This window comes from Penaeus japonicus, unplaced genomic scaffold, assembly GCF_977035675.1.
Source record: "Penaeus japonicus unplaced genomic scaffold, GWHDUDI00000001_assembly GWHDUDI00000023, whole genome shotgun sequence".
In the NCBI taxonomy this organism is placed as follows: domain Eukaryota; kingdom Metazoa; phylum Arthropoda; class Malacostraca; order Decapoda; family Penaeidae; genus Penaeus; species Penaeus japonicus.
Genome location: NW_028234425.1, coordinates 28,645,503 through 28,658,002, shown reverse-complemented (window position 1 = coordinate 28,658,002; position 12,500 = coordinate 28,645,503). Strand labels below are relative to the sequence as shown.

Sequence of the window (12,500 nt, the reverse complement as noted above, 5' to 3'; positions counted from 1 at the left end):
TAGAACAGTTGTTTCCACTGTTAAGCCTATCTGCAGAACAATAGTTTTAGGGGAGCATATGGTGGGCCTAGCTGGGCAGAGTGCAGAGTTGGTGAATAAACAATTTGAATATGTGACCGACTTATCATCTGTTTGATTTAGTCATTTGGACTATTCTGCTGTACTGGGACTGAAGAGATGAAGTGTGAATACTTATTGTATCAAATGAAGAGATCTTGAAAGAAAGGGGACTAATATTGATATGTTTTGCACATTTTTAGACTAAATTGCTTTAATTTACTTTATGCTATCTTAATTCCCAGTCATCATTCATTGACAGTTTGTGTATATTATTTTGGAAATCACCTGACAATATGTACTATTAGTATATACCCATCAAGGGAGCTATCTAGTTCCTTAAACCAAGTTAATCCTAACTCTTATTTACCCCTTCCTGTCGTGAGCAGGTGCTCTGGCTGTGATGCGTGGAGGGTGGGCGAGGGCAACCAGGGTCGTAGGCGTTGTAGTCGTGCTAAGCGTAGCATGGCTCCAGCTCGCGCTCCCTCCTTTACCGCACGACCCTCAGGCTGCCCTCGGGGGCGGTGCTCGTGAAACCCCAGAACTCGACCCTGCAATCATCATCCACCATAGCCCAGCTTCAAAGTTCCTACAGGTGGGCCTTGTCTGTATCTTTTGTATGCATTTATTTATTTATTTATTGTTTGTATTCTTATTGCACATTCTTTGAGTATAAACTTAAATGGGGATTTGGGGAAACCCCCTCCCCTGTAGAGAAAATGAAGTACATACATGCACAAAAAAAGAAGGGTAAACACTTTTGATGGATGAAGATGGGATTGGTCTCATTACATTTAGGAAGACAATGATGCAGGATGTGTCCATTTCACGTTTTATACATTTTGCTTATAAAACAATTTTAGAGAGCTATGATAGAGATACAAGATTGAAAACAGGAAAAGGAGCAAAATCACATCTGGACTTCTGTCTTTTTGAGTAAAGAGAGACTAGGCCCAATGTTATTGTCCTGAGCAAAGGTAGGAAAACTCTACTCTTCACCTCAAAATATATGTGTATATTTTTTAAATGAAAAAGCAAGATTTTGAGAGTTCGGATATGGATACAAACACTCAAATTGAAAGAAGTGGAACAGACATGTTTTGACCAGTCCCATCTTTATAGGTCAAATAAGTACAAAAAGAAACCCACTGTTTTCACCTTGGAAAAAAGTAGGAGCTTTACGTTACTATAGTTGTATACCAATATAAATTGAATTTTGATATTTTAGTCTGCACATATCAGTTGTATACAGGTGTATTTTCATTAGCAAATAGTCAAAATTTAATGTAGAGGGAGAATGTGAGAAATACTTTTTCTGTTGGTCTTCTTCAGGAATCAGTTTTTAACATAGATGGGATTTCCAATGGTAATGGGATGCTTGTGCCACTGTTTTTCAATTTTTGCTTATTTTTTCTCATGAGGTGGGTAAATATGACTTGCTGACATTTTTTTCTTAAAAATACATAATTTTGAAATATGGGAAAAGAAGAAAGAAACAAAAATATGGTTTCATTATTTTTTCACCTTATATTAGTACAGTTAAAAACTATTGTTTCAAATTGTCCCAACCCATATATCCTGTGGCTTGATCCATTTAAAGAGTGACATTATAATATGTTTGAACTATTTTCTCTCTCTAGAACAAAGACAGATCTTCAAGCTCCTCAGAAGGCTCGAAACTCACAGCAGAACAGATTCAGGAGATCCGTGAGCAAATTCAACTCCGCAGCGGCAACGAGACGGTTCTAAACGAGGAGTTATTCGGTCCTGTTCATCCAGATACTATTGTCATAGCAGTCCAGGTTAGTCCGTACTTTCTGGGAAATATGAGATTATTCTTGTGTATTTTTTTTTGTATTTGTTCATCTAAATAAATCACATTAATATGAGGGTCCTGTGAATAAATGAAGAATATTTTGATATCAACTTTTTTCATCTGTGTATTACATGTTTTATATATGATAATGACCATGATAACCGCTTAACCTGTTGATGCTGGGAACATACACTGACCACTATGGTTTTGTTTTATTATCATAATTATTTTAATTAATGTTATTATGATAATTATTATTATAGTTATTGTTATTGTAACCATTGTATTTATAATTATAATAATAATAATTATTATTATTATTACTTCTATTATTGCTATTATTATTTTTGTTATTATTAATATTATTATTATTATTATTATTATTATTATTATTATTGTTATTATTATTATTATCATTATTATAATTGTTATTATTATTATTATTATTATTATTATTATCATTATTATCATTATTATTATCATTATTATTATTATTATCATCAATATCAGTAATGTTATTTTGCTAATATTTTTATTAATTTTATTATTATTATTATTATTTATGTGTTTATTATAACATCATTAACAATAATAGAAGTAATAGCAATGAAACCTTTGTTCCCCCCAAAATCAAACCTTGTAAGTGTTTCCTTGATGACTAAGCACTCCCTCTAAAAGTCATCCCTTTACAGACAAAAAATAAAAAATGAAAGCATAGTGGACAGTGAATGTATATGTGCATTCCTGGTATCTGTGTGTTAAATGTTTGACTTCATTTTCAGGTGCACAATCGGTTAGAGTACTTAAGACATTTAATTGTGTCTTTAGCACAAGCAAGAGATATAGACACTGTATTACTTATATTTTCCCATGATAATTTTGATGAAGACATCAACCAGCTAGTCACAACCATTGACTTTTGTAAGGTGAGAATGGCACATTAAATGAACATGAGAATATTAATGTGTTTGATTCATTGAATTTTGTACACTTTTTAAGCATGTGATTATTCTTGATTTATTAATTGTTATTCCAGAGCCTTAATTGGATAAATGTTGATAAATAGAATGAAGCAAAAGGACATTTCTTTCTTTATGCATTGATTGGATTCTAAACTCTCCATTTCAGGTGATGCAAATCTTCTATCCTCACTCTCTACAGACCCATCCTGACAGCTTTCCCGGAGAGTCACCTGGCGACTGCCCAAGAAATACAAAGCCAGAGGAGTCAGTATTTTGCATTTTTAACTGAATTTTAATGGGGCAATTTAATGCTGATGCATGATATGCTTATACAAATTTATTTACAAGAGAAGTAATTTAGGGATTTAAACATCAGCCTGTAAAAGGGGACACAGGGAGACAATTTTGTTAATTTTGCTTTGGGCCATTAAATTTTGTTGTTTAATATGCTTGATAAAGAAGTATTTGTCGGTAATGTAACCTTCTTCCTATTAAAGAGGACACAAGAATTTTATTCTAGTGTCGACTGGCATGTGTTTCTTATTTCAAAAGTTATGAAGAGATATGGGTATTTTCTCTTATGTACAAATGCAAACTATTTCGCACAGAGCTGCAAAACTAAACTGCGTGGGTAGCCCCGACCTCTACAACCACTACAGAGAAGCTCGTTTCACGCAAACTAAACATCATTGGTGGTGGAAAGCTAACAAGTGGGTAATTCCCTCCCTAATTACTAAATATTTTGATGATAACCTTTTCTCTGTTTGTGAAAAATTATTTATGGAGGCATATTATGTAAAAATTTGCTTTATATTGTAGAAGTCATTAATTATGGCTTTTTGTGTGTGCACTCATTTTGTGTGTGTGTGTGTGTGTGTGTGTGTGTGTGTGTGTGTGTGTGTGTGTGTGTGTGTGTGTGTGTGTGTGTGTGTGTGTGTGTGTGTGTGTGTGTGTGTGTGTGTGTGTGTGTGTGTGTGTGTGTGTGTGTGTTTGTGTGTGTGTGTGCGCGTGTGCATGTGTGTGCGTACGTGCGTGTGTGAACACATGTTTCTTTGTGTGTGTATGTGTTTGTGTGCATTTGTGTGTGCATGCAAGTGAATCAGAAGGCAAGCATCCATTCTCTCTAAAACTCAGCATAAGAAAATCGTAACACATTTCACTTTTTGAACAGAATCTTTGATGATGTGTGGATCCTGAGGAATCACACAGGGTTGGTGCTCTTCCTGGAGGAAGATCATTATGTAGCTGAGGACTTCCTGCACATGCTGAGGCTCCTCTCGGCTGCCATTCCCCGAGCCTGTCCCAAATGTTCTCTCATAACATTAGGGAACTACTTGAAAAATTATAATTTCCAAATAGATGGAAGAAAGGTATGGAAATAATGTTGACGTTGGAAAGATCTTTGTGTAAAAATAAAGAAAACAGGCCAATTGAAACTGAATTTGATGTTTGCATATGCTCACCATAGATTATACATAATGGAGATTCCATTCATGCCTGTTGATTTCAATAATGTATTTGATTTCTATACGAAGGCTTGAGCCATATAGTGTAAAAGAAAATTAATACATCAACTGCCATACATAACACCTGTGGTCAGAAACAAAAGTAACCATTCTAAATGAATAACCACAGGATTTCATAACCACAGATGGCTCATATGGCGCTGCTAAACAGCTTATGCTGATGCATTGCCATATGTACCACATGTGTCCCAAGACTTTTATTCTTGTGATATAAAATATTTGATGAGAGGAGCAAGTACCCATCTCCTCACGCTACGGCTGCCACAGCACTGAATTTTACCATGCAGGAAACTCAATGGTAGTATGAGGGAGTTTGAATAATTCTCTTTGGTGGTCTACTTCCTAAAGGTTGAAGTGGTTTTAGTATAGTAGAACATTACTCTTGTTAAAACCATCACATCTTATCCCATTTTACTTTGTAAAAAGTTTTTGAGCAGCAGATTTTTCCTTGCATAATTTCAACATAGAAGGTGGTGTAAACTAGAGCCATTCAGAGAAAACTGAGTAACAATTTTCAGGAACATAATCTTGATATTATCCTAGATTTGCATTTGCCTTTCAGAAGCACAAGCAATTTTGTGTTTTAGTTTATCATTTTAATACTCAAAAAGTGCTGAGTGTGTGTATTAACAGAGGAGAAACAGACTATACTGTTTTCTTTTTTTTCTTCTCTTGGCATGCAGTCACATATAACTTTGCACTTTTCCTTTCTCTTCTTTCTTGAAGGTGGAGGTTACTCAGTGGGTTTCTTCAAAGCACAACATGGGTTTTGCTTTTAATCACAGTGTGTGGCAACAGATAAAGGCATGCAGCTCACAGTTTTGCAATCACGATGACTACAACTGGGACTGGTCATTACTTCATGTGAGCTCTACCTGCCTACCACAGAAATTACACACACTTGTTCTCCGAGCCCCAAGAGTCTTCCACATTGGAGAATGGTGAGTGGGACTGCTTCATTTAACCATAATTTTTTTTTTTTCTTTCTTTTTCTTTTTTTTTCTCCATCGGATTCAATGGATTACCTTGAATTCTTTTTATGGGATTGGATGAGTCACTGATTTTTTGTTTTTGTGCTTTTTGGCTTTTGGTTTTGTTATTGCATTTGTAGACTGTTTGTAGATTCTGATTTTTCAATTGTTTTGACAGTGGCGTCCACCATAAAAAGAAGGACTGCAGCTCACGCACTGTTTTGCACAAAGTGCATCGAGCCATACAAGCAGGACAGCATACCTTGTTTCCACGACAACTTGTTGTTGTTCACACACCTCCGAAAAAGGTTTGTTAACTGTATCTTGTCATTTCTGTCTAGTAGGTTATGTTTTAAATGCATAAATTTTGACTTCATTTCCTGCGTGCCAAGTGTTAAAACTTGGGTTTGATTCACATTAAGTATTTTCTTCAGAGAATCAAGACAAAATTAGAAAGCTTAGCTTAAGGACAATTACTTAAATGATGTATTTGAATGTGTATCGCTTTCATATGAAGATAATGACATTGAAAAGTTACATACACTTTTTATTTGTGAAATCATTCATTTTCAGTCATACCTTTTTTGGCATTTGTCACATTAGATTTTATTAAAAAACTTGTAGCATGATTGATGCATACACTACAATTACCCAAGAAAAAATCTGGTAAAATCTGAAAGAAAGCACTAACTCTGCTACTAACAGATCATAGTTTCCATAAATTGATCTCTAATGCAACCTAACCTAATATGACTGATCTGATGGAAATTTTCCAGGTGAAGAAGCACAAGGGCAATGGCGGCTGGGGCGACAAACGAGATCACGCCCTTTGCCGTTCTTTTAGTGTGAGTACGGCCCCTGATTCTGTGATGGTCAACAGTTCCGTACTCTTGACACAAGTGGTTGGTAACAATCCAGTCAATGGGAGTGTGATAGTACGCAGTGGCTCTTGATCATGGTACTGCCATTTTCCTATTTCTGATGTACATAAGATGAGACTACAATGTGATGAGTTTTAGCAACAAAAAAAGAAACAGTGTGATGAACCGATTAGATTATTAATGATGCTGAGATCTTTGCATTGCTGCAAGTTGATTAATGCAGTATATTTGTTATTGAGGAAGAACTGATCAGAGAATAGATAATTTTTTGCAAAATAAAGTGTATGGATGCCTTTTATCACATGTTTTTGAAGTCTATTGGAAGCAAGAACCATTATTTGTCATTGGTTGCTTATGTTGCCATATTTTCATTTTACATCTAAGCAGATACGTGGAAACTGAAATGAAAAAAGTACATACTGTATATGCTGCAAAACTAGTTTAATTGATTAATGGAGAGGTAATCAGTCAGTAAGCAGAATTTGATGCCTCAATATCAGGCAAAACAAGGCATGCTATTTTGCCAAAGTTCCATAAATGAGATGTTCTCAGTAAGTATGACAATCAGTTTGTGTTTTACCCTCTGTGAATTACCTATGAGCATTATGAATATTATTGTAAGTTTTTTGCATAGGCTCTTAGTTTTGTAGCCTTTTAAGTTCTTGCTTAGGAAGACAGTTTTTCATTATTCTTGACTAATTTCAGTAGACATACTCGGGTGATATATTCATTTTTGGATGTCATTTTTTTAATTATATTTTTCAGTGTATTACTGCCTTTTGTCACATGCTACAGTATTAGTCTTATTGTTACTGCTGTATCAAACCTTTACTTGTGAATTGTTGTAGATTGTACTATGTTATGGAGTAGCTTTGATGTTAAAATACTGTATGCTTTACAGGTTGCATTTACAGTTAAGGTAACTTGATTACTCTACTAGGGATAAATTGTGCTCCATATCAAGAGAATTTATGTGTTTACTGGTCAGTTTTGCTGATATACAAAATTTAGCTTTTTTCATCAACTCTGTATATCTGTCATAATTTCTTTGGCTCCTTGTATAAGAACCACATCCATGATAAAAGGTTGTGCTTTATAGTGTGTCGATGGGTGCTCTTCTTATTGCTAAGCTATTAATCTCCCATGTTATATCCCCTATAAAAAGGTACTTTTTATAATTATTCATTCACTATTTATTTTATTCATTCATTTGTTATTTTCTTTCTCATCACAGCCATTGTTTGCTGACAAGATTGTAAGTTTATTGTTATAGGTATTCTTTATAGCACAAAAGACTCTTGTCTTGTATTGCCATTTTTATATATGATTTTTCTTTGATATTTCTTCTAGTTCTGCTAGAGTTGTATGGTCTCAAGGTACTTCTTTAATCTACACAATGCGGAAATAGCGCAAGTGGAGCTTACTATTCTGGTCTTAGATAAGTACATTATTTATGTGAAAATCATGCTAGTCACTTAATAGTCACAAATACATTCCAGAACATCATTAAGGGTCAAATAATTGGCAAGAAATATGATTTGTGACCCCTACCACATGTTGGTAAGAGATATAACTATATTTTTGTGTTTATAGGGATATGCATGTCTGAGATATGATAACAGCCTTGAGGGTTTTATATGTAAACTGGAAATGTGAAGAAAAGAAACAAAGAAAAAAAGCACCATAAAATTTGTCCTGTTTACATACATGTTTTAAAATTGGTAAAATGATAAGAGCTGCAGGGTATGCTTTTCTCCCTTTTACTACAAATATTTATGGATTTGATTACTAGGAATAGGACAGGTTTTAATAATACTCAAATAAAAGAGGGTATTCAACAGTACCTAAGGGCATTACACCAAAATTATCAACATAGGTGTTGATGCAAAAGCTGTCATACGAAAATGGAAGCGATTTGAAATCTGCTTATCATCTCTCTTCTCATCAGTATACCGTATCGGTGGGAATGAAATATTTTCTTGAAGCCACCCATGCCTTTTGTGCCAAAGAGGCACAGCTACAAATTGGAAATATATTTGCACTATGGTGTTATTTTCACACAAAGCCTCTTTTTATGCTAGTGTAGCCTTAATCTATCAGTGTGCCAGGAAACTTGATTGTGGGCAGACTATTGTAGCAGAGTAGTTAGAGAATATTTGTATATTTGGTATTGTATGTATTGCAGTGTTTTGTGGAAAGATGCTATGAGAAAGGTCATATTTATAATGAAGAAAGTATTGAAAAAGAAAAAAAAAATCTGCACAGAGTTTATAATACAGAACTATAGTTTGCACACTCTTAGTCTGTGCTAGAATACGTTTGCCGGGGTTTGTCACTTGTGGGGAATTTATATATATTCAAAAGTAAACTGTATTTTTGGGGCTATAAGCCTGTGCTAGTCATTCTCAGTATTTATTTAGGTACTGACAGAGGGCCATTCATATATTGATTTAGATATGCTTGCATTGTGGTATCACAATCCCTAACCCTAGGCATAAGTCAGTATAAAAATGCATTCTTCACCACCATACATTGTAAAAGATCATTGTCAAATCATAAGCTCTTTAGCATCATGGCCATTGATTCCCTTTCTCCTTCCCACCGGAATGATGCTAATGTACTCAGATCGGTATGTAAGTGGCCCCTAAAATCATCATTTATGCGGCTTAATTTTGTGAGTTTGAATAGTCCCCTTATAATCACAGTATGCTATGATGTCTCATGATGTCTATGTGGAATTTGTTTTGATAAATTTTTGTCTTTGATATTTTCTGAATTTATTGGTGTGTTTGTTCATATTCACCAGCTGTATATTGTTAATTCTGGTTATATATGTTATGGAGAGGAATTTTTATACAGGTCTTTGGTAATATTTCAATTGTGGAATTGTTTACAGATGCAAATCTTATTTACTAATACCAATATTAGTGTGGTAATGAAGGTCATAATATTTAGGTAATTAGTAGCATTTACTGTTTTTCTACTTTACTATGTTACTACACTGCTGGTGTCGCCTTTTTTCTAAAAAAGTTATGGTGTTCAGTTATCATCCCAGTTTAGTGCTGATTTTGATGATTGATTTTGTTTGTTTCTTGCAAGTAGAGCATAACTGTATGTTAGCTTGTCTTGAAATGAAAAGAGAAGGAAGAATGATAAGAAAAGAGAGAAGCAGTGTGTGGTTACTTACAGTTTTAATTGTTAATATGTTTTGGTCTCCTTTTGTTAGGTCTCAGGAAGGAAAGAGAAATCAGGGAGAAAAAAAGATATAGATTCTCAAGAAACAGCATTATTATTTTTATCTCTTACAGCTTTAGAGTTTAAAGTGCACTTGTTATTGAGCAGAAATTGCCAAGCATGTTGTAGCACAAAATACTTTACTTTAATGATTTTCTTGGTACTATTTTTATTCTTCTTAAAAGATGTGTCTACATCTATTTTCTTTTTATTCATTTTGATGAGATAACATTTATTTATGTACCATTTTGTTGAAACTGCTGAATGCATTTACTGAGTGTCTCAAAAGTATGAATTAATAAAATGCTGAATTTAGACATGGTGTGTGAAAATAGGATCAGTGTACAAGTTTAATTTTCTTTTCTGTTGCCATTTTATTTGCAGAACTGTCGAGCTAGATTTGATATATGAATTATAGGTGCAAGAGCTGCTTTATGAGATTATGATATAAGGACAGACATTTTCTTATGGGAAGAAAATGGTTTTATAACTTTTTAATTGCAAATTTCCCAGTGTCTTCTAGGGATTATAATGGCTATATAGTAAACTACCAAATATTTCTTGCATACACACTTTTCTCATTAACAAAATCACAGTGTGTTCAGTGTGATGAAACAGGGTGAAGTATTCCATGATTCTAGATGGAAATAGATGGACAGAAATACATGCCATGGCAGTCTATTATATTCGTCCTTAATTTATAGATTTTTGAGCTAATCATTATGGTACTAACCCTTAGTAACTATGTTTCATTGATTTGAGGCAGATGTCTTACTGTACTGCTATATATGTGATACTTAGATTTTTAAAATGATGAAGCATTACATATAGAAAACAGTTTTAATGCACACATTCTGGAAATGACTGTAAAAAGAAAAAGTCACGCAAGAATGATTATGATTATCTGTTTAAACACCACTGAGCACATAAAGGCAAAGCTTTATGGGTAGACTATGGTGAATGCTTAACCCATTGCTGAGGGGGCTGTTTTGGGTCCAAATGGTCAAAACGCTGGGATATTTCAAACTCTCGCTCTAGCCTTGGGCTATTCACCTGCTCTGGTTGTGGTCAAGTGCTACATGCCCAATCACCTGGTGTGCTGGCCAGAAGGACAGCCATGACAAAATATATCGTCCCCGGCGGCTGGTCCTGTCTACCACTTGAGGTGATATCTTGTCACCTGGTGTCAACGGGTTAAAAATATCATCATGAGAGTGTATCTCTGAGTGGTCTAAAAACATTTCCTTTGAGATATGCTTTAAGTACATACCAGTGCTTGGTACAGGAAATATTTGTCTATTTATTTACATATTTATTTGTTTGTCTGTCAGATGTATAAGAAATAGTTTTGTGACTTTGCTTGTTATTACATTCCATTTCAAGTATGATGTGTTATTTAAGACTGTGTCGCTGTAAGATTATAAATATTTATTAGCCTAAATAAGAAGTGTCCGTTACTCCCTGGTTGATATATAAGCAAAATCCATGGCTAGAAATTATATGTAATTTAATTGCCATGTAAGCTTATTATATCTCATTACATTACATTACTTTGATTTATTTCAGTGAACTAAGAACCTAGATGCTTATTATATGATTTTCATATGCTTCTTGTTGATTAATTTATAAATGTATGTTTCTCTATTTCTGCATACACACCCACAAGTGCAAATTAATATTGTACACACATGTACATAGGCAACTGATACTTATTTTAATAGACATGCATATTCACATGCATTTGCACATTCATACAAAAATGCACACAAACAAACACAGAAAATAGAGAGGCACAGACACAATATATTTTTTTTTTTTAATATATTTTAGACACTTTTATGATACATTCAAGTTTGTTGCAATGTCAGTGAATATATATATATATATATATATATATATATATATATATATATATATATATATATAAATTATATATATAATATATATATATATATATATATGTATGTTTTTGCAAACACATTGCAGCACCAGTAAACTTTATTTATTTATTTACTTTTTTTTCCCATGAATCAGATCTCATTGTGCAAGAAGTTAAGACTTAAATACTGTAATTTATTTGTTGGGAACTTATTGTTTTGTTAATATTTACAAATGGGATGTTATCTACACTTCAAAACGGATACACATCAGTACATATACACATTTTTATGTGTACTCACAAATTTAAAAGGTGCATATGTATCTTCTTATCCTCTGTTTATTCGCAATCTTCGTCTGCCTTTCCCTCTCCTCTTTCTTAATCGATTCGCGCCAGTTGACTTGCTATTACGTCTAGTGGTTTTTAGGTCAGTCGCTGAGGATGAGATATTTAGTCAAGGCTGGCATGCCGGGTAATTGGGCATACAGCTCTCGCCTGTGGCTAGTGCGGCCTAGAATCCCGAGGCGTTAGGCTTATGCATTAGAATATCCCAGTATTTCGACCATTTAGAGCCAAAATAGCCCCGTCATTAATGGGTTAACTGTTTCTCTCCCTCTCCCTAAATCTCCGCTTCACTCATTCTCTCGTGCTCTAACCCCTACCCTCTACCTACCCTCCCACCCTACCTCCCTCCCTACCTCCCTACCTCCCTCGCTTCCTCCCTCCCTCGCTTCCTCTCTCCATTTCCATCCCACCATTTTGCTCTTTATCTCTTGTTCTTGTATACCTAGTATTAATCTATCAGTTTGAAACCAGATTATGTTTCTATACATGTTTTGATCTCAGGGCTTGAAATTTTCTAAGTATTTTTTATTTCTCATATATATATATTGCTTAATTAATTTAATCAAAGATATATTTAGTATATCTGGGATAGCCCCATTGCTTTGCTTTTTATTGTTGTTGCTGTTTTTTTTTTTTTGCATATTAAGTTACTTTCTTGTATTTGTTTGTTTTTTGAACAGGCAGACAAAATATAATGGAAAGCAGGTCTCATTTAGATATATTTGTTTCAGTTACCAGCCTTATAACTATATTATTTACGACTTTTATTTTTGCAGTATGTAAAGATTCCGTTAGATTGTCTCATTTAATTGTGATTTGCCTATGTAAA

The 12,500-nt window shown here is 34.0% G+C and overlaps 1 protein-coding gene across 3 annotated transcripts in view; it reads left to right on the top strand.

Annotated features, from left to right (window-relative positions):
* The window catches only part of LOC122255494 (alpha-1,6-mannosyl-glycoprotein 2-beta-N-acetylglucosaminyltransferase), a 14,493-nt gene that overhangs the window by 1,743 nt on the left and 250 nt on the right, over positions 1–12,500 (top strand). Inside the window, exons 1-10 of one of the 3 annotated variants that reach the window (XM_086550335.1) lie at positions 12–91; positions 447–652; positions 1,698–1,859; positions 2,656–2,799; positions 3,002–3,099; positions 3,444–3,545; positions 4,007–4,205; positions 5,088–5,302; positions 5,511–5,640; positions 6,109–8,470. In XM_086550335.1, coding sequence (XP_086406461.1) covers positions 461–652; positions 1,698–1,859; positions 2,656–2,799; positions 3,002–3,099; positions 3,444–3,545; positions 4,007–4,205; positions 5,088–5,302; positions 5,511–5,640; positions 6,109–6,285 — 1,419 coding nt within the window. In that variant the 5' untranslated portion in view covers positions 12–91; positions 447–460 and the 3' untranslated portion in view covers positions 6,286–8,470. Of the gene's footprint in view, positions 1–11; positions 92–446; positions 653–1,697; positions 1,860–2,655; positions 2,800–3,001; positions 3,100–3,443; positions 3,546–4,006; positions 4,206–5,087; positions 5,303–5,510; positions 5,641–6,108 lie in introns of those variants that run through there. The other 2 variants (XM_043019613.2, XM_086550336.1) reach the window with 2 other exon arrangements.